The following is a 21,865-nucleotide window of genomic DNA, read 5'->3' on the forward strand; positions in this document are numbered from 1 at the left end:
TTCTTACATTCAAACTCAGAGAAGCAGAAAACTTCTAATTACTACTCACATGTGATATACCGCGTCCATCCGTGCGATTGCCCAACTCATCGATCGGTCCCGTCCAACAGCAGACGCTCAAGCGATGTGTTACATAACCGATAATGATCATGATTACCATCAGCAGACCCACACCCAGTACAAATACCAACCACGGACTGTTGGTCATATTTTGTAAATTCTTTTCCAACTGCAGGGCAAAAAGTATTAGCACCGGCACCGCAACAACACCAACTAGAATGTCAACAATATGACGTCGATCGTTGTTGCCGTTGGCCAGATCATTGTTGTTGCTGTTGATCATGTTGCTCAAGCTGGTGGTCGAACGCACCGTATTAATGCTGTGTGCATGCAAAGCCATTCTGTCAAAAAATTATAAAAAATTAAATCAATTAAGTAATCATATTAATATTTCAATTATAGATTTAATGTAGAAATATGCAAAATATTAATTTAAATTTTATAAAAGCTCATTTCAGTATGTTGATATTGCTTACAAGAAGTCAGTAAGAATAGAATCCAAACTATGTTAATTCACCTTCCGTCTGATAGTTCAAGAAGGCTTAAAACTAGTTTAGTACCGATTCAATTGTGTATGTTGGTATTTTCTGAAACTCTTTCTGTTTAGTTTTAATCGAATTTTGATTCGTCATACAGATTTTCGACATTACATAACGTCTTCGTGAAGACTTGAAACCGCGCAATATAATTATATATCGTTTTCAAAAGTTTTCCTATTGTACTAATCTCGTTCTCTTTCATCTTCGGGAAGTAATAATAATATTGAAAGCCAGGTCAGGTGGTTGCGAGCTTTGATCTAGAATCTCACCATGATTTAACACCTTTTTCACATAACCTCAAAATTTTTGAGAACAGCTGCTACTACGAAAAAACAGGTAGACGAAATAAAAGCAGCAGCTTTAAATCGTTTAATGGGACCGTTTTTAGCATTTTCTAATAAAACTTAATATAGTAATGTACCTTTTTTTATATAACTATAATCAGAAAATAAAGAACGAAGAAACTTTTAAAAGAAAGAAGACACTTTTAAAAAAGCAGATATTTTGAGTGAGAATTTACGATTGAAAATTTTCCGATATTAAGTCAAAATATGGTTTAAAAATAAATATTTTATATTACAAAAATCACAGTATGTTTAGTACATAAGACGGTCAGTATAATAAATTAATTATTTTTCCCTTCATGTTGTTTTCTTTATATTATCTTTTTTTTTAAATGAGTTTCATAGTATATTGATTTTTTTAAAAATATTTTACCATTTTCAAAGGCTTCAGCACTGTTTTACAATATTACACTACAGTGCTTATGCGTTTTTACCTCGGCATTTGTAGTACATAACCTTTCTATTTTCATTTTGCTTTACTGAACCAGCCGGAGTTGTCCTAGGTTAATACAAGTCTAAAGTGAAGGTGCCAAATAGAGTCACGGTGAAGTTATCGTAAGCCAAAGGGGGCCAAATGAGCTATTATTTGAGCAGCCCAAATTTATGTTTCTATGTTCTTTATTGTCTGGTTTTATCAGCTATAAATATAATTGCTTGGATTCCGAATAATGTCAAGAATTAGTAAAAACGTCAGCAAAAACCCGTGTTTTTATTATCTACGAGTTTATGTGAAGCTTTTGTGAATAAATTCTTTAAGAAAGTGGGTAGATATTTGAGATCAATACCAGTTATATTTAGTAACGGTAAATAATAATTAAATATTTATAATAGTCATTGAGTTTTATATAATAGTTTGCAGAAACAAATAACTTCTACTTATTTTGCCACCGCACTTCGCACATTTTATTGATATTTTTCACCTTTAACTAATATTATTATTTTTCTATTGTTTTGAGTACATCATATAACTCGTGCCTATTGTAGTTGTTGGTGTACTGTTTTTCTGTTTATCTGTGTATTTATGTACATTTTTCAAATAACTTGGCACTTGAAATGTGTTTTTTTGCGGCGTTTTAGTTGTATCTGCTAAAAAACAATCAACTTATTTGTTTACGGCAAAAGCCAACTTAAATGTGGTGTTAATATTGCTAAGTCTTTATTTGCCAACCTTATCTGGGTGCATATTTGAGGTTACTTATACGCCACAGTGTCATTTCTATCCTACTTCATAAGGTTTATTTGTATTTTTCTCCACACCTATGTTATTGTTTTTACCGTAGTGCAAAATATATATATAGTGTAAATAGTTACAAAATATTGCAAATAAGTACAGGAAATAAGTTGGCAAAATATTATTTTCAATAAATGTTTGTTTAGCAAGTGAAGCACCTGTATGCATTACAATAGAAATCTTAAGTAATGTATCTGTAGTGCCGCACACGTGCCATTGTAAAATTTGTAAATCTTTACAGTAACGTATTTGTTGGGATATTACGTAGATATATACTTTTGGGTGAAATAAAGCTTTTTTTATCTCTTATTTTATTATATTTTATTTCATAAATCTAGAGACCAGTTTAGTATCAGATAACAGCATGGCTATAATCCTTATATTGCGGATTTCAAATGATTTTAACTCTGATTGACCATCTTAAAAAATCCAACTCGGACTGGCTCTTTAAATTGCGCAAACCGAATTAAAATTTTTTCTTTCCTTTTTTTCGTGTGAAGTTTGAACTTCATATGTCAATTAGTTTGGGTTTGGCAGCTGTTAGTTTACGAAGTGAAAAACTTGGTGATTTTTACCATAAATAAAGAAATGAAACGGCTTTGCTTGAAATTCTTGTATCACGGCTACGGAATCGATCAAAATGTTGCAGAAGTGTTTAGGGGAGTCTACGTCATCGCCAACTAAAGTATGTTAAGGGCATAAAGCAGTCAGAGAAGGTCGTGAAGTCACCGAAAACTTGTCTCATGCGAGTCGTCATCGATCGGACGATATCATCGAAAGCAGTTAAAGAAACAGCGCAAGAAAAGCGTCATGTTGGCATTAGAGAAATAGCAGAGGATCTTAATATCATTTATTGATCGACCAAACGCATTTTGGTTAATGTTTTGGATATGAAGCATGTCAATGCTGACATGCTGAATCATAGTTTGAAGATTCATATTAAAATAAGTGTCAGTCCGTGTCAATTTTGATCAGATCATATATGCCGAGAGTTAAATCACTTTTCGGTTTTTGAGGCAGCACAGCAAACGCTAGAAGAAACATTGGCTTCCTTTATAACGTTAGCTTTGGAGGAGGCTCTGTTATAGTTGAAAGGACTCGCAAGCGCTTATCTAAATATACCAACAAAAAAAAATTATATAAAAGAGCAGTAATTGAATGTAAATTCAAGTCATTCACCTTTGCTTTAATTGCAATTAACAGGTATTTAAGTTAATTTTGCGATATGAAAAAATAAATGTGAGACAACGCGTACACGTACATACACACATGTATGTACATATGCTTCAATGTAAAATAATGTGAGTGTGAGATGCATTTTTTGCAATTTGCGTGAGAATTGTTGTTTTGAGAAAATAATCAGATAAACAATAATCAAGTGTACACAGTTAATATTTGCATGCACATATGTATATATATATATATATATATATATGTATATGTGTATATTTGTAGGCAAAGGCATACATATATTGATGCAGCTGCACTTATTTGTTGTATGCATGCGCAATGACTTGTTATGTCAACGAAGGTCTTGCATTTGCATTTTTCACATTTCACCTTGTTTTCAAAAACATTTGAAAATAATTTCATTTGAAATTTTTGCATCAAATGATAATAAAGATAAACATGTAAATATGATACACAAAGCTGATTTTTTTTATGTGAGTAAGTGCTTAACTCTGTATATATGGCAACCCAGTAAACCAAATGATTTTTTGAATGCTCATGGTCATGAAAATGTTTCATTCAATAGGCAAGAATATATTGTAATATTTGTCTTTTTGTGTGGTTTAGTCTAGATTTCAATAAATTAAATCAAATAACTCAATACATACTATAAAAAATGATCAAATATGATCCGGACTGGTACATTTAAGCTCTTCTCGCAAATTGAATCGAAAAAGAAGAAAACCCAAAAGGTCATGAAGGCATCGAAACTTTGTTTCATGCGAGGTCATCCATGCACCTGTGTTAATGACGAAAAGATCGAAAAAGTTAAAGAAACAGTGCCTGAAAGTCGTTGTGTTGCCATCAGAGATAGCAGCAGATCTCAACATCTTTTACGGATCGACTCAACAAATTTTGGTTAAAGTTGTGGTTAGGAGACGTGTCAATGCTAGACTCGTACTAAAAGACCTGATTCTTATGTAAAAATTGCGTCGAGTAGAGGTCGTAAAAGAGACGACAACGTAGGTGAGGCCCTAAAACTATCAAACGTGTACTGTTGAAGAGACGGGAGTTTATGGTGATGGCGTCGATACTAGCCAACAAACTGGCGAATGGCGTCCCAAACATTAGCCGAAATCGAAATAGTCAAAATTCGTTGAAGCTAAGGTAGAACATCACAGCCGAAGCTATTAAGAAGTGTATGGAAAATTGGATTAAGCATTGGCATGCTTGTATTCGCTCAGTAGCCTATTTTGAAGGCCATAATAAAGTATTGTATTAAACTACGTCAAATGGTAGGTTTTTTTTGGCAGACCCGTTCAAATTTATCAGATGGTATTATCTTCGTGTACTTTAAACAATAGGCAAATTATTAAATTTTTTTCTTTCCATACTCAAAATGTTTGTCAACTAATTGTTTAAATTAATGTCATGTATACTAAACAAGATGCTAAAATTTACAACTTGATAGAATTAATCGAGCTATTTAAAGATAACATATACATATTACATTTTTACTATTGTAATAAACCCGCGACAAAAAATTCCAAAAAACGTTATCACCTGATTAAGACTCTTTTATTATCAAATAAATTAATTGTTTGAGTTCTGTATAATGAAAGTATTCACCTTAATTTTAAAGAATTAAAATCCTTATCTCTGATGCTAAAAAGACTAAATAGACTCACTTAGTATAATAAAAAAAAAATTTTTGCACTGCTAAAATGGAAGAGATTTTTTCCAAATAATACTAGGTGTGGTTCCGTAAGATCAAATATTAACCGTTACTCGTCATTGCATTATAATTCGTTACCAGATAGTTGGGATATATGTATATACTATATAGGATTTATACATTTTCTTCGCTTTTATACACTCAGGAAATAAGTTATACCTTTCTACTAGACAAACTTAAATATTAAACACAGCAGTTAATTTCAAAATTTGTTGAAATTACTGCTAATAGCATACTTTTTCAGTTGAATTGTGAAATTAAATTTTTTACTAACTCACGACATGTTTTATTATAAAATCTATTGTCATACCTTGCCTCAAATGCTGTGGTCAGCAGATCGGCGGGCAAACTAATACGCATCTCGAAGCGTGTCTTTTTTGCGGTTGCTGCTGTGGTTTGACGTGAGCTTGGTAAATGTTTGTTGTGAGTCGATATTAAATAATTTTGATCACTTAGTTACGGCTGTTTGGGTTTTTCGCTCCCACAAATATGCAATATTTCCTTTCAAGCTGTGTAATGTATAGTATGTAGATGAGTTGTTGTTTTTGCTTTTATTTGAGTATTGACTTTAATTTGACATTTAGATTATTTTGTGCTCTTATATTAAAATGTTCTTTTTTCAATGAAAATTGTTTAATCGTTAGTTTTGATACACGGATTTTTACTATTTTTTATGTTTTTCTTAGCTGCTTAACACAACTTTTTATATTTATATTTGAGTAAAAATAATTTGCCTTTCATTTTCATTTATAACTTTTTACGTTGTTTTCCATAATGCTATGAATAGTTTATCACCGATTGTTTTTTTTAGAATTAGCAATATTTTACTATCACTTCATTAATTTATTGATTTCTTAATTGATATTTTTTGTTATTACTTGTGCTTCGTAATGCTTTCAGAATAACTTAAACTTTAACTTTTAATATTATTTACACATTAAATAACATGCAAATTTCACAATTAACTGATAAAAGTCGTTTAACGTGTTTTTCGCGTTTACTGAACTGCTCAACGGCAGCTCTCTTAGCCAACTGAGCTGAGCCGTATAAGGGGTGGATTTTAGTACATTTCGCAAAGCGGCGAGATCAACGTTCCGCGCAAAATGTTAATCATACGCCCGGCACGCACGCAGTCAGAATATGTAATAGCAGGAAAACGCTGACTTAATGTTTGAACGCTTATCAGTCCCCGGTGTGTAAGTGTGTGTGCGTATCTTATTATAACAATAACTTTAATTAAATACTGTATGAGATAAGTTGTTCAAATCTGGAATGCGCAAAATTTGCTAAGATTTTATGACAAAAAAAAAAATTAAAACGTTTGTTCGGCTGCACCGAAGCTATAATACCCACCACAGGGGCATTTCTTATAACACAAAAGGGTTAAAAAAAATTTGGTATATGCAATAATGATCCGATCTGAATAATTTCTTTAGAGGTTGTACCGCTGCTTTAGACAATTATCTATACCAAATTTCGAAGATATCTTGCTAAATAAAAAAGTTTTTCATACAAGGACTTGACATTGATCTATCAACTTTTAAATCGATAACTCAAAAACTGAGAGACTTGTTCGCGAATATACAAACAGACAAACATGACTAAATCGACTCAACTTGTCACTCTGATCATTTAGACTTATATAGTTTTTAGAGCTTCCGATGTTTCTTTCTGGGTGTTACAAACTCCGTGGCAAACTTAATATACCCTGTTCATGGTATCAACGTATTAGCATACTTTCTTAACATTATGGTGTAGATCACTTATTTCATTGAAATTAGTTGATAAAAACCGCTTATCAGTTAGTAAGACTAATTATGAAGTCACTATCTACTGTTTAAGTGCTTGTGTATGTGTGTAAAGAATTCACGTGAGCAGCCAACAGCTGGTAAACTAGTTTAACATAGTGTATTTGTTGATAGCGAAGCGTGGAGCAATAACAATAGCACAATCAAGTAATTACACCTCATTACTACGGCTGGTAACAATTAGTGTCGTTACACTAGTGAATTCACATATGAAAAGTAACTAGTAAACTCATGACAATGCGGTAATGCAGAGGATCAGTAGTTTATGAAAGAAGAATAATCGCCAGACAAACAGTTCGCGTCATAAACAAACAGCTACCAAACACACACTAATAGACATAAGGGGATCAAACTTCACATGAACATAAAAAAAGATTGTACTTAAAAAATAATCTTTATCGTTTCGGTTTATGCGCGCAGTTTAAATGGATCAGTCTGGGTAATATATGATCAGATATTGTAGTAGTGCGGTAAGTAATGGTACTTATTGATAAGTATAAATTAGTTTTCGGCTATGTCATCTCTGTTTTAAATTCATGAGTGAACAGCATTATCGTTAATCTGATATAAAATATAACTAGTGTTGGTTACCAATGGCTAATGAACTCACTAGTTTCTCACTGATCAGCCGTACTGGTGGCGCCTGCTTTAAGCTCACGTTCGCAGAGTCAGTATATGTATGCATGTATGTGTGTGATACGCAGACATTAATGTGGTCCAAATATACATATATTAATATGGAAAAATGGTAATTCACACTCAAAATGGTATTTTATCTACAATATGAATTTTTAATTCTTCGCTCTCATTAATAAAATTTACATTAATGAAATAAAAATTTACTAATTTATTGTAATTAATTGAGTAAAAATACATGTAACTTGTACATGTTCTCAAAACGTGTCCAATTTGCTGATCAACCACTTAAATCAACTACTTAAAGGCCTGAAAAATAATTTTAATCTCAATAGCAGACCGATTCCGATGCTACATACTCGCAGCAGGTAAAAAAGTTTAAACACTCAAAACTACTTTTTTCAACATGGTTGGGAACATATCTCGTAATGGTACTGATTGACTTAAAATTTGGAAAAATTTATTTGCAAAACAATATATATAGAAGACAAGGAATATTTATTGTTGCAACAAATATGTACTAATATCTTTATAAAATTTCGGTGCACATTGCTAGTAGAAAAAGCAACTTTTTTGTCCAAATTTACATGTAATGATCCGGTACCGGAACCTTACATCGCTAACTTCGGGCTGATCCCTACTTGCACAATCGCCATTTTTTCAATGTAATCAAATAATTTTTATATATATAATATATAGATATAAAATATCCAAAACTAATAAGAAACACATAGTTTAATCTCGTAAAAAAGGTGATTTTTGGGAATTTTGTTAAAGAAAACTGCTGCATGAATGTTTTCAGATTTTGAGAACAAATTTATACACGATTAATGAATATACACAAAGATTTAAAAAAACATACAAGTCACTTCACCGTGATAGAAAGCAAAAAAAAAAACAATTAAAATATAATAAATCTCTAAGATATTGCCTATACAATGGTCCACGATTGTTAAAAAAATTAAAATTTAACAAAATGGCAAGAAAACTCGAATTTTGCTAAAAAATTAGATGATTTTTGGACCGCCGTTATTACATTTTTTATCCATTAAAAAAACGTGAAAGGGTATTATTTGGAGAAATATTTAAAAAATAAGTAGAAAAACATCTAAGCGATCGGATGATTTGTTTTTGAGTTACAACTGGTGCCAATTTGAAACATGCTGTTTGAAGAAAAACGCGTTTAAAGATAAAAAAATTGAGCTGAGTGGTTACACTGCAACTCAAAATATATTTGAAATATGTTTTTTTAAAATCTTAGTATAATAATTTTTAATTTTCTATATGAAATTATACGAAACCAAAAAACTTTGATTTTTTCGAATTTTTAACGAGTTTAACCTGTATAATAATAAAATTCACTGGAAGCAAATGTTTTTAGCACCTCTACCTACAGTGTGAAAATGGTTGAAAATGGTTGAAATCGGGCGAAACCCCAACAACGCGTTAGTTCGATTAGATCCGGCTGAACCAGTTTGGATGACGGGTCAGCGAAAATAAAAAACAATTTTTTTCTAGACTAGAATACCCCTTTAGGAAACACCTTAATACTATATACATATGCTCCAATATCAGTATAGAGTCATATGTATGTATGTATGTATGTATGTATTTATGCACCCGTCGATTTTAAGAAAAGTGCAATTGTACTTGCCACGAGTCAGCCAGCGTCCAATTGTCGCCCTCATTACTATTATTATGCTGTTTGTATACATGTGTGCATGTATGTGTGTACGTGTGTGTGTATGCAAGTGTATTTTTATTGCCACTAAATATCACTTCAATTGATTGACATTATTAATGTGTTTGTTTTTTGTAAATATTTTCCCATCTTTGCGCTTTTACCTAGCGGGTTTGCTGCTGCTGTTATTTGTCTGCCGAGTGATCGGCGCAGCCGGCGTGTGATAACAGTAAAGGTCATTAGATTATCGTTTGTGTTATAGCGACAAGTACTAAATGCATGCGAGTTGAAAGGGATTCGCTTAAAAATAAATATATATGCAAATATTCAGGAATGTATTTATGTACATTAGGGTGTCTGTTATTTGAGAGATTGATTTTTTTTTTTTTGCAAACGCACTGAAGTTTTAGTTTTTGCTCTAAAATAAATTATTAAACATAAAGAAACTCTTTGTTATACCCTGAACAGCGTATATTAAGTTTTCCATAATGTTTGTAACACAAAAAAGGAAACGTCTGTCTGTCCGTCCGTCTGTCTGCATATATTTTTCATTTGACGAGATATAATATATTCAAGAAATTCGACATGGAATAGTGCCTAAGAAAATGGTGCGATCTCCGAAGAAATTATTCAGATCGGATTACTATAGCACATAGCTGGCATACAAACTGAACGATCGGAATACAGTGCTTGTAAGGAAAACTTTTTTATTTGACGAGAAATCTTCACCAGATTCGACGTGAGTTATTGTCCAAGGCAACGGTGCAATCCGAGAATTTGTTCAAATCGAGCCACTATAGCATATACATAGCTGCCATACAAAATGACCGTTTAAAGTTCTTATAAGGAATATTTTTCATTTGTGAAGGGTATTATAGCTTCTTTGCAACCAAAATAAGGGATTTTTCTTGTTTTTTATTTAAACTGTGTCGAAATCATAATTTGGGCATAGCCTATGCTATATACTATAGTGGGCCGATAGTGGGGAGAAAAGAACGAGTGCAAAATTTCAGAACGATATCTCAAAAACTGAGGGACTAGTTCGCCTATATACAGACGAAAGGACATAGCGAAATCGACTCGGCTCGTCACGCTGATCATTTACATATATATATTTTATAGGGTCTTCGAAGTTTCCTTTTGAGTGCTACAAACATCGTGGCAAACTTAATATGTATACCCTGTACGGGTTATAATAAAGAGCTTGTTTGCATTGAATCCTTGTTTTTAGGGCAAAAACTGAAACTTTAGGGGGCGGTTGAAAAAAAAACTTAATTGAGAAATAACGGACGCCCTGATATACATACAAGTATGTATTGAGGTGACTAATTGTTAGCATGTTCAACTAAGCATCACTGCTTATTGTATACTGTAACTGTATACATATTTATGTTAGTTTCTTTATATTCATCAATTTACATATTTTTATATATTTAATTACGTTTTTTAGTATTTTTGTTTTGCTACAACTTTTCGTTTTATTGGTTTTGAAATCTTTTTCTTTTTATCACCAAACAAATTGACAGAGAATTGGGTGAAGGAGGGATGCCGTGCAAAATAGGTACTCTAGCCACATGGCTTTAAGATTGTATTAAAAAATAAGTGTTTTTTTTAGACAAATAGTAAATTAAAATAAGATAATACCAATATTTCAAACGATTACCAACAATAAAATGTTTTTTTAACACCAATCATTCACTCGATTTCCACAATATAACTTCTCTCTATTCAATAGCATACTTGTAGTAATAAGATATGTCGAATTCCTTATTATATCAATTGGAAACACTTGATTTGTTACATTCTAAATTCGCTCCACTCACACGTACATATGTATCTATGTATGTACTTACAATTACTTACACCAAATAATTAACATGTGCACTTGAAATGGGTAATTCTGACATTAATTAAACACGTTTTTATGATTTTACAAATTAGCATTGCTTCATTGACTCAACGAGTGTGAAAAAGCGTGGCAATAAAAATGTATATCTACGTGTATGTGTGTAATACAAATATACTTAATTAATGTTAATAACCGACAGCACTTATAGAAAGTCGTGTGAATTAAAAATAATTTCAATTTAATTAGCAAAGTAAAAGTTGTATAAAATTTTTTTCAGTGTAATGGAACATTTTTTGGAATTAGTTGAAGTCACTTTTTTACCTCATTACGTACGCCCTATGCATATTTTTTCGAAACATATTTTACATTAAAAAAATTTTTTTTTATAAAATATATTTAAAAAAAATACTTCATATTTTTTATTTTAGGAAAAATATTTTTTTTATTTTAATACATTTTTGTGTTCTTTGTACTAAGACTGCACCTATAATATAGGATTACTTATTTTATCCCTTCTCATATATTATATTTTTATATCCTTAACAGGGTATATTAAGTTTGCCACGTAGTTCGTAATATCCAGAAGGAAACGTCGGAGACCTATTAAAATACATATATAAATGCATGACAAGCAGAGTCGATTTTGCCATAGCCGTCAGTCTGTTCGTCCGTTGTCTGTATATATGCGAACTAGTTCCTTAGTTTTTGAGAAAGCTGCACATTTGTTGGAGCCGCCGATATCGGACAACTATAGCATACATTTGCCATCAACCTACCAAACTGAGCGATCGGAATCAAGTGCTTATGTGGAAAACTCATTTGAGGGGATATCTTCATAAAATTTGGCGTGGGTTATTATCTAAAGCAATGGTGCAATCTCCGAAAAAAATTTCATATAGGATAATTATAGCATATAACTACTATATAAACTGATCGATCGGATCCTTGTCCTTGTATTACAGCTACTGTGCAACCGAATTTAATGTTTTTTTCTTTTTTGATTATTATTTAAACAATAATTAGTAAATGAAATGGAAATCTTGTGGTTCTAAAGTTCTCCTATAATTTCAACTCAACCATTTTACATACTTTGCTCAACTTGATTAACATTAATTTTAACTGACAATAAACGGTGTTTAGCACTTGCTGTTTGCTGCAAATATTATTTAAATAAACTTTAATATTCATGCATTTATATATTTGTTTTTCATATTCACACTGTTAATATTACAGGTGATTACTATATGTTGATGAGATATAAACTTGGTTAATATTGAAATCGGTGTAATTGAACTTGAACGAATGATTTAATGTTTTTTTGGAATGTTTTGCATATTATGTTATGTTTTCTGTATTTTCTAGGAACAACGCGAACTTTTTCTAAATTAATTTTCGATTACTCACTTAAAATCGCCAGAAAAATAAATAAATAAATATTTCTTTCAGCAAAAGATAAAGAAAAATATATCAGGCACATTCACCTGATGGCGTCGTTTTGAGTGTATACAAACACACAGTTTTTGTGGTTTAAAGATCACTGATCGTGCTATTAGTGAACCGAATTATGATTTGGCTTTGTGGCTGATTGAGAGGTGGTAATTATCACTCTATCAACAGTTGTTAAATGTTTATTGCCATTATTAATAGAAAACATTTAATCAACAACTTTATTACAACAATAATTTTACTAAGAGAATTTAAAAAATAAATACATGATCTAATGCTGCGTAGTATACCACAATTCTCACGCTTTCAATTCGCTATTTTACATTACAGCTCAGCTTAATTTTTATTTTTTTGTTTATAGATTTCTAGTGATCTACGTACAAGATCGCAGTACATTTTGTACACACACACACACATACACATATCTACGAGCGTTAGTTTTTCTAGACAGTTGCGCTTATTTAACAATAAAAAACATGTCAGACTTGAACCGTAGCAAGCAAATGTGTTCGAACAACTGAAATACGAATATAATGGTTAACAAAGCGAATGAAATTGTTAAACTTCATACTTCATAGTAACAGCAACAAAAAGTAAAAAAGTTTAAGTAAAACTGGGCAGCACTCCTTTCGAATAGGAGAGAATGAGAGTAGCTGGAGCCGTCGCAAAAAGAGGGAAAAAAAGAAAAAATATTACCTTCGACAACACCGAAGCTACAATTCCCTTAACAGGTGCATTTTTCATAGCATAGAAGCGCATTAAAGGTGCTTTATCATGATCTTGATCGGTCAATTTGTATGACAGTTATATGTTATAGTAGTCAGATCTGAACAATTTCTCTTCGGAGATTGTTCCGTTGCCTTGAATAATAATCCATACCGAATTTTGTGAAGATTTTGATCGATCAGTTTGTATGACAGCTATATGCTATAGTGCTCCGATATGAACAATTAGTTCAGAAATTGCAACTTTGGCTTGATGAATAATATATGTCAAATTCCGTGAAGATATCTCGTCAAATAAAATTGACTCAGCTCATGCTGATCTTTTCCCCCTAAGTGTTATAAAGTTGTTGACAAAATTAATATACTCGTACCCTGTTCAGGGTATAAAAAACAGTATCCAACAAAACAAAAATATATAAAGTTACTAACCGAATTGTAAACCAATGGAAAAAGTAAATAAAAAATATTTATTGAGTTGAGAACCTGGACACATTTCTGTTTATATAATATATGCATATGTATGTATATGTAACATATTCATATTTTGCAGTTGTTGCAAAAAATGTCGCAATAATTAGCAAAAAGATACACTGACGTTTAAAAACGTTACAGCAAACGCTTCAGGAATGAGAAGGTGTCACCGTGACCATCGGCACACGGAAAACCGATAAGTCAAGCAAATTTGCATGCATCGAAACAAATAAAAAAAAATTAAAACAAAAAAGTAACAACAACAAATTTTTCCACGTGATAATGAGACATAGATTCATAATTTCGTAGCTCAGTAACCAGTCTGCTAACCAATTCACTAACCACTTCACGAACCAATCAACCGCACAGTGTTGCACAAAAGTAAGTCACATTACACATTCAGTTAGAATTGACTATATTTAATTACACTTTACGCAAACAACAATGCATTTGTTTATTCTCGATACACATACCAACATAAATTGCTGTGTTGCAAGGTGGCAGCTCAAATAACAAGCAACAAAAAAAGCGTAAATAAAACAATCTATTCTACTGAAGGTACACACTCATAGCAAATAACGAGGCAACCAAGCGTCATTGGAGCGCACTAAAAAAGTACTATAATAGCGCAAAAACACGGACCGAGGTAAGTGTTTAAAATTTCACTTGCGATAAAAAATAGAAGAAAAAAACAAGTGCAATTGCATTTCAAACGTCATTGAAAGGTGAAAGGCTTTCATAAACAATATCTTGTTGGTTCGAATAACGCTTTTGCAAACAGCTTGTCACTGCCCGGCTACACAAATGCATACCACATATACACGTTTGAGAAACTGCCGCTTTACTTGAGGATCCATTAACCTCAAAATGTTGTTGTGGGCGACTGGCGTGTGTAGCCAGTGTAAATATTTACGTTATTTGAATGAAATTTTTTACTTTAAGAAAAAGAAATAATTGGCTATGTTTGTAAGACGTCATTATTTGCTTTAAAAATATTAATTTTAATTATTCTGTGCCACAACGCTTTTTAAAAAGCTTCTAATTGTTATATTACTTTCAATGGCACACCTAGGTAAAAGTTTTAAAAAATCGATTTTTCACAAACCTATTTCAAAAGGTTATACTTTTAAAAATAATATACTAAAATCGATATCTCAAATTGTTATTGAGTTACAGCTTCCTAAACTGTAGCCGCTCAGTACAACCAGCGCCTATTTTTCACTTTATTTTTAAATGCGTTTTCCTCGAAAAACAATTTTCGAATTTGCTTGGGTGATTACTGTGATACAAATGATCCGTTCAATATCAAATTTTTGCATTTTCTGTATATATTTTTATCTGATTAATTTGTTAAAAAATCGAATCTTGGGAGGTCAAAATGGCTAAAATTTTGCTTAAAATACAGCTTCCTTTTTTAACACGACGTCATTTTGTCAATTTTATATATATTTTTTTTATCAACACAGACACGGACAATATCTTAGAGTAAATAATTTTTTTTAGGTTTCATTTACGGAGAAGACGGGGATCACTTCAACAGTGAAGGCTCTTTTTTAGTGGCGTCGAAGAGCGCATCTAATTTGAAAAATATTGAAATTTTTTTTTTTTTAAATTTACTGTCTGTTCTTAAAATAATATATAACCTTAAAATTTTAAAACAGTTGATATAGTAGTTTCTAAAAATCGCATGTTCAAGGCTGCCACACTTGGTGTGCCCCTGAAATATAGAAGTCACATCGATTTCCTTTAAAGGAGTTCAATCAATGATACGGCCAGTATTTGGAGTAAATCGCAAAAAATAAATGATTTTTCTGAGAGTGATCGAATATAATTTACCAAAGAGATGTATACCAACGAAATACAAATATAAATCTTCGATGAGCTACTTTACGCACAATATTCTTCTTCTTGTGACTTTTTTGTTCGTTATACGCTGCGGGAAATGATCCATGCAGCGATTAATGCTATTAAAGTGTTAAATTTGTATCAATAGTGTACCTTATATTGACTCTTTGTATAAACGCACCTGTTGCACGTTACTTTATTACACACCTCCTTTACGTACAAAAGTCGTAACCCTTAAAAGCTTGCATAGCTTGCGCCGGCACATTTGCATAAAATGTTCATTTAAATATTATCCGTAAGTATATTTCAATTACTTCTAAAGTAATTAACTCGGAGCAGAGATGGAATTTTTTGGCGCTTATCTTAGTAATTTTAAATAAATTATTTGTCTGCAGCGGACACACCTATTTATTTTTATTTTTTTTATACCATATAACATGTTTTTTCAATTTCTTGCGCTCAGTAAACTAACTTCACAAATCCGACTTGTCACACACTCACTCTGAATATGCACATATATATCTTATATATATATATATAATATATTATATATGTAAATTTGAGAAAAAGTTCATATAATGCCATATTATACCTTATTTAACATTCTGTGTGGGTTTTTTTTACGTAATTCATGTATTTCGTTGAAAATGTTTCACAACAACACTTTGACAAGCTCCTGCTTTGTTGTTCTTAACCAGCTGAAAAATTAGTCATCCAAAAGGTGGTGTTTTTGTCAATTAAACTCAAGCTTATATGCAAGAGAGAATAAAGGTAGAAATTTGTATTAAATTTGTATAAAAATTTCGTTACTAGAATGAAATATTTTTAAGTGTGTGGTACCCTTTTTTTCTCGTATACATACTTATATGTATAGCAAAATTTTTTTTATTTTAAAAATTATTATATTTTGAAATTATCAGTTAAATAGTTATTCTCCTATTGCCTCTTTCATCCAAAAATTAATTAATTAAAAATAAGAAAAACCTATGACCATAACCTTAAAAGCCAAGGGCTTGGTTTTGATTAATCAATTTATATGACAGCTATGTGCCTTTATTAGTCCAATATCGGCAGTTCCGAAATGAGCTGCTTCTTTGGTTGAAAAGAATGTGTGCAAAATTTCAAATCGATATCTCAAAAATTGAGAGACAAGTTTGTGTATATACAGGCGGACAGATGAACCAACGGACAGGTCTAAATCGCCTCGGCTCGTCTTGCTGATCATTTATATATCAGTATACTTTATAGAGTATTCGACGTTTGTGTGATACGAACTTCGTCGAAAACTTGATGTAACCTGTTCAGGGTACAATAATTAAATGGTTCGAAAAAATATAAATATATACCAGTATTTTTATACCCTGAACAGGGTATATTTTCGAAGAAATATGTTCAGTTCGGATCGGATAGCATATAAATAGCTGCCATACGAACTGAACGATCGGAATCAAGTGCTTGTAGGGAACCTTTTGTATTTGTAATATATCGATATAAAAATTCTGAGAACATCAAAAAATTATATCGATATCGTAATCTTGAATTATTGATATTTATCTAAGTATCATGAAAATATTCGTACAATAGCTTTACTGTGCTAAAAAAGTATAAGGAGTAGTTACGTTAGTTGAAGCGTAAGTTCAAATTATGCAACCGTCAATACGACTTCAAGACTATACTTTTTACACCTGAGAAAGTTCAAGATATAATCAATAATTTTAATGTAAAACATGACTCCATTTTCTTTATAGTATGTCTGAGTGTCAATAATTACTGCTCTTTTATAGTTGACTAACCTCAAAAGAACAAAACCATCTAATCTCACAATATTTTTGTGATTAAGCCGCAGTTATAACAAGGGGTAGACAAAATCAAAAAGTGTGTGAAGTTCTGGTTCACAATAATTACCAACGAAAAGTTCTTTGTTGCTACTTCAGACTTGGCTATGGCATTATTGCAGGTCGGAAAAGAAAAATTAGAATGCGAATAGAAATAAGTAAAAAACATTAAGAACAATAACAATAATAAGTACCATAAAAATTAGTAAACCTGTTCGTTCTGCATGAAAGCGGGAACAAAAGCTCATTAAGTAGCTACACACACGGGTAGGTATGTATATATACAAGTATGTCAGCATTTATACTATTTATGTATATATGTATGTACATAATATAGACTCATAACAATTGGCAACAATACGCGTAATAACTTCGACAGACAGCTGTAGTTGTTGTTGTGTTGCCAGATAGAAATCCGTTGGATCGTTGAACTACCAAAGTTGCGTTCTGTTTCTATATTTCTATAGATGTATGTATGTAAGTAAGATTCTCAACTCGAAAGGAAGTTAAATTGTCGGTTTGAGGTTTAGTTGAAAGCGTTCAAGATTTTTTTGATGTAATCTTTATGTGGTTTATTTATTTGAGATGGAAGCTATTAAATTAAGTTAACTTGGCATGATATAATCGCAGAAAGATTCGCTAAAAATTTATGACAGGAAAACAGTTTTTTGTTTATACGTATTTTTTTTAAATATTTTTAACATTTTTTATGCCTTAATTGCTTTTAATTTAAAGTGGGCTTGCTCAGATTTCAACTTGAATTTTATGTGCTGAGTTACTTGAAGTTAGGAGCTTTTTAAATTTATTCCGTACTTTTTAAATTTAAATTTGTTATACAAATGAAAAATATAGCAAAAAAAAAAGATTTTTTAAGTTCCTAAACTTATTTCACATTTGCGCTCATAATTAGGCAACAAATAAGTTATAAAAATAGAACACAGTTTTCCAAGAGATGAAAACGTTAAAAATAATTCTGAATGAAGTCAACTTTCGGCAAGAACTGCTAAATAATTTTAGATATTATTATTAAATATAATAAATATTTCATTTTAGTTTGTCATCTTAAAATGCGCAATAGTAAATTCATTGCATCCATTTTATTGTTAACAAATGTTGCCTACCTTTAGGCGACAACCCGTAGTTTTATCTTAATTGTTGGTAGATAAGAAAATCCTTTGTTGATTTAGTGATTAAAACCAGCACCCACGTATCGCACATATTTTTTTTTATAATTTAGTGCATTCTTTAAAAAAATCTATGTTTAATTTGCTTTACGAATGACGACTGCATTTTGTAATCCCTCATTATAATTTATAGCACTCGTCGCAGTTCGGCGATATTTGTTTTAAAGGTGATGGACTTTAACACTTCAGATTCTGGAAATCCCGTCATGTGTCAGTGGAATAATATTTAATTAGTTTTATCAGCATATATTATATTATATATTTATCGTGTTTTACTTGCGTTTGGCTTAAAATTTATATTAATTTTTTGTTCTTATTTTTATATATTCCCGATAGATAAGTTGGATCTTAGAATACAATCTGTTCTCATAATTTACTATTTCACGCGAATATTCATTACCCATGCATGTGATAATGAAAACTACTGATTACGTGGCCTGTACAATTTTTTAGGCAAGTTTTAATAATGCTTTAAAATAAAATTTAACAATGCTCGAAATAAAACCATATTTTTTCTCAAGTGAAATGAATGAATAATTAAAATAGTATCAGAATCAGAACAAACTTACGACATCAATAGAAACTTATCTTAATATGTCAGCAAAATATTTCAATGAGCAGTTATGTTATCTAGGGAAACAAGCCGAATCGATAAAAAGAAATTCCCATGACAGTCGGGTCTACGTAACCGGAACGGACCCGGAATTTTATCCCGCTAAGGACTTTCAACTGGGTAGAATTTTGCTACTACAACAACAACATACAAAAATTTTCCTAGATTGATTCAATTGTTTCTACTATCGTATGACGTCTGATCTCCATAACATGTGGATAGTGGATATTTGGCAGCTGTAAGTTTACGACGCGAAAACCTTTCTGGTGATTTTTACCATAAAATAGAATTGAACAACGAATTTGTTGGAAATTATATGTATCCAATAGAATAACGGCCGAGCCGTTGAAAATGTTGCAGAAGTGGCATAAAGCACTCAGAGAAAATCGTGAAGTCATCGAAAACTTGCCTCTTGAGAGACGTCCATCCACCTCAGTTAATGACAATAACATCGAAAAAGTCAAAGAAACAGTGCTTAAAAATCATCGTCTTGGCATCAGAGAGATAACAAAGGATCTCAACATAGCTTATGGATGCACTCAACACATTTTGGTTCAGTAGAGTTTGCAAAAGAGATGCTTCACAATGTAGCTGAGAACCCCTATATTCAACAAACGCATCATTACTGGTGGCGAAACGTTGGTTTATGAATATGACTGTCCAACAAAATAGAGAATGACTGTCCGAAATTGAGGCGAAACCGAAAAAGCTAAAATTAGCTTCGGGCACTAAAGGCCATCCCTGCCGACGTTTATAAGAAGTGTATGGAAAATTGATTCAGGAAAGGCTCAGAACCCTACTTTGAACACGATAATAAAGATTTATATTAAAATACGTGAAAGAGAAGATTTTTGTCAGTCCGGTTCATTTGTGATCAGATGGTATTTGTGAGACATTTTTTGTTTTTATCCTGCTAACATTTAGAAAGAACTAGAGTATAAGAAGAAATATAGCCTTACAATTAAATGATGCTTTGGTACTTCCTCGAATGAGATTCATTAAACAACATGTTGATATTAGCAGTATTCAAAATTCTATTATAAATGAATTTCATTATATAGTTTTCTTTTTTCAAAATAACAAAACTTGCGTAACTCAAAATGCTATATCTTCCAAACCAAAACACATACGGATACAATTCTAGTCTTGCTTACATTTCTTGCCCTGCCCAATAATTTCTTTGACTAGTCAAGAAAATGACTTAAGTTTAGTTTTTGTAGATTTTCTTTAATATTTAAGCATTGCTTATATTCCATATTTATGAAATACACAATTTTACTTCGACTTTATGTGCTTAATTGATGTAAAAAAAAGTTTTAATCTCATTTTCTCATACATGTTCTGCTTAAAGGTGCAAATATTTAATTAACACATACTCAAGTTTGTTGTGTCTTGTAAATAACGCTTTTAATTAACAGCATTATGGCAAAGTCACATACAAACAAACACATTGTTGATAAAACGGTTCAACAAATTGGTGTAGATATCTTATCAGATCACAAAACAAGTCTTGTTAAGATACTTAATTAGTTTGCGTACAAAAAAAATGTAAAAAAGAAATAAAACACAGTCGAAAACGAAAAGAAAACACAACATTAGATAAAAAACGTGCGTGGAATTATGTGGCTTTTTTTGCGTACGTGCGTATACACACATATATATACATATGTACTTAAACATTCGCTACGAAGCCTAGGCTCCCTAAAGAACTGGTTGCAAAGTGGGTTTCCATATATGAATCGAGCTGCTAAAAGCGACAAACGCACGCACCGAGGACTTTATGGGATAGATACCATAAGCTTGGAGGCTGTACTTTCAAAGAAAAAAGCATGGAAAACTCTTTATGACAATTGTTAAATGAATAAAATGTATAGAGAAACGCGTGAGCGCAATTAAAAATAAACCGTTTATCAGTATGAACAGATAATAAAAAGTTGAATGCCGACAATTATAACGACGATCTGCAGAAGAATGGGAATGAGGAGCAACCAGTTATACCACATATTCCTAAAGTATACCTGCATATTTCTAAGACATATATATATGGTATATTCCTAACACAAACATGCATACACCTAATATATACATATAAACATATGTTGTTGTATATATAAGACAATTTATAGACAGAAAGTAGAAAGGTAGTAGAGTGAGAAGAAAGGAGAGAACGAGGTGCACTCATTGAAAATAAAGTTAAAGTATAAAAATCGCGTACAATATTTTATGGCATTTATTCTTGCCAGCAATAAAGATATATCTGCTAATACTCCAGTCACTCGCCGACAATGACTTCACATTATGTCGTATCGTATTACTGGCGCAGGGAGTAGGTCTGTGATGCCGAGGGTAAATGTAGGATAAATGGGAGCTGTGCGTTTAAATAACTTTATAACGTCTGATATAACGCTGACGTATGTATGTGTGCCCGTCTGGTCTTGTGCTTACAACATGTGCGCTCCTGATTGTTGTGCTGGTTGCTCATTTCTCCAATAAATTTGTATATATTTCATGAAATTATTATTTCTACCGACAAATTTCGAGTGACCGCCGTGCCAGAGCGCATGTCTGACAGATATGCTGCACTTTGGTTTGTTTGTTCTCAGCGAAAGCTCAAAAAAGTAGAATTTCGATTTGTGTTTGATTGATTTATTTGATCTTGATAATGTTGTAAAACACAAATTAGTATAAATATT

General features: G+C 31.7%; 1 protein-coding gene across 2 annotated transcripts in view; it reads right to left on the bottom strand.

Moving 5' to 3' along the window:
• LOC106619181 (uncharacterized) overlaps positions 1-21,865 on the bottom strand; it is a 42,139-nt gene that overhangs the window by 1,242 nt on the left and 19,032 nt on the right. The window contains exons 1-2 of one of the 2 annotated variants that reach the window (XM_014237180.3): positions 5,390-6,196; positions 50-401 (exon numbers count right to left, since the gene is read on the bottom strand). In XM_014237180.3, coding sequence (XP_014092655.1) covers positions 50-401; positions 5,390-5,439 — 402 coding nt within the window. In that variant the 5' untranslated portion in view covers positions 5,440-6,196. Of the gene's footprint in view, positions 1-49; positions 402-5,389; positions 6,197-21,865 lie in introns of those variants that run through there. The other variant, XM_014237181.3, reaches the window with a different exon arrangement.

This window comes from Bactrocera oleae, chromosome 5, assembly GCF_042242935.1.
Source record: "Bactrocera oleae isolate idBacOlea1 chromosome 5, idBacOlea1, whole genome shotgun sequence".
Lineage (NCBI taxonomy): Eukaryota > Metazoa > Arthropoda > Insecta > Diptera > Tephritidae > Bactrocera > Bactrocera oleae.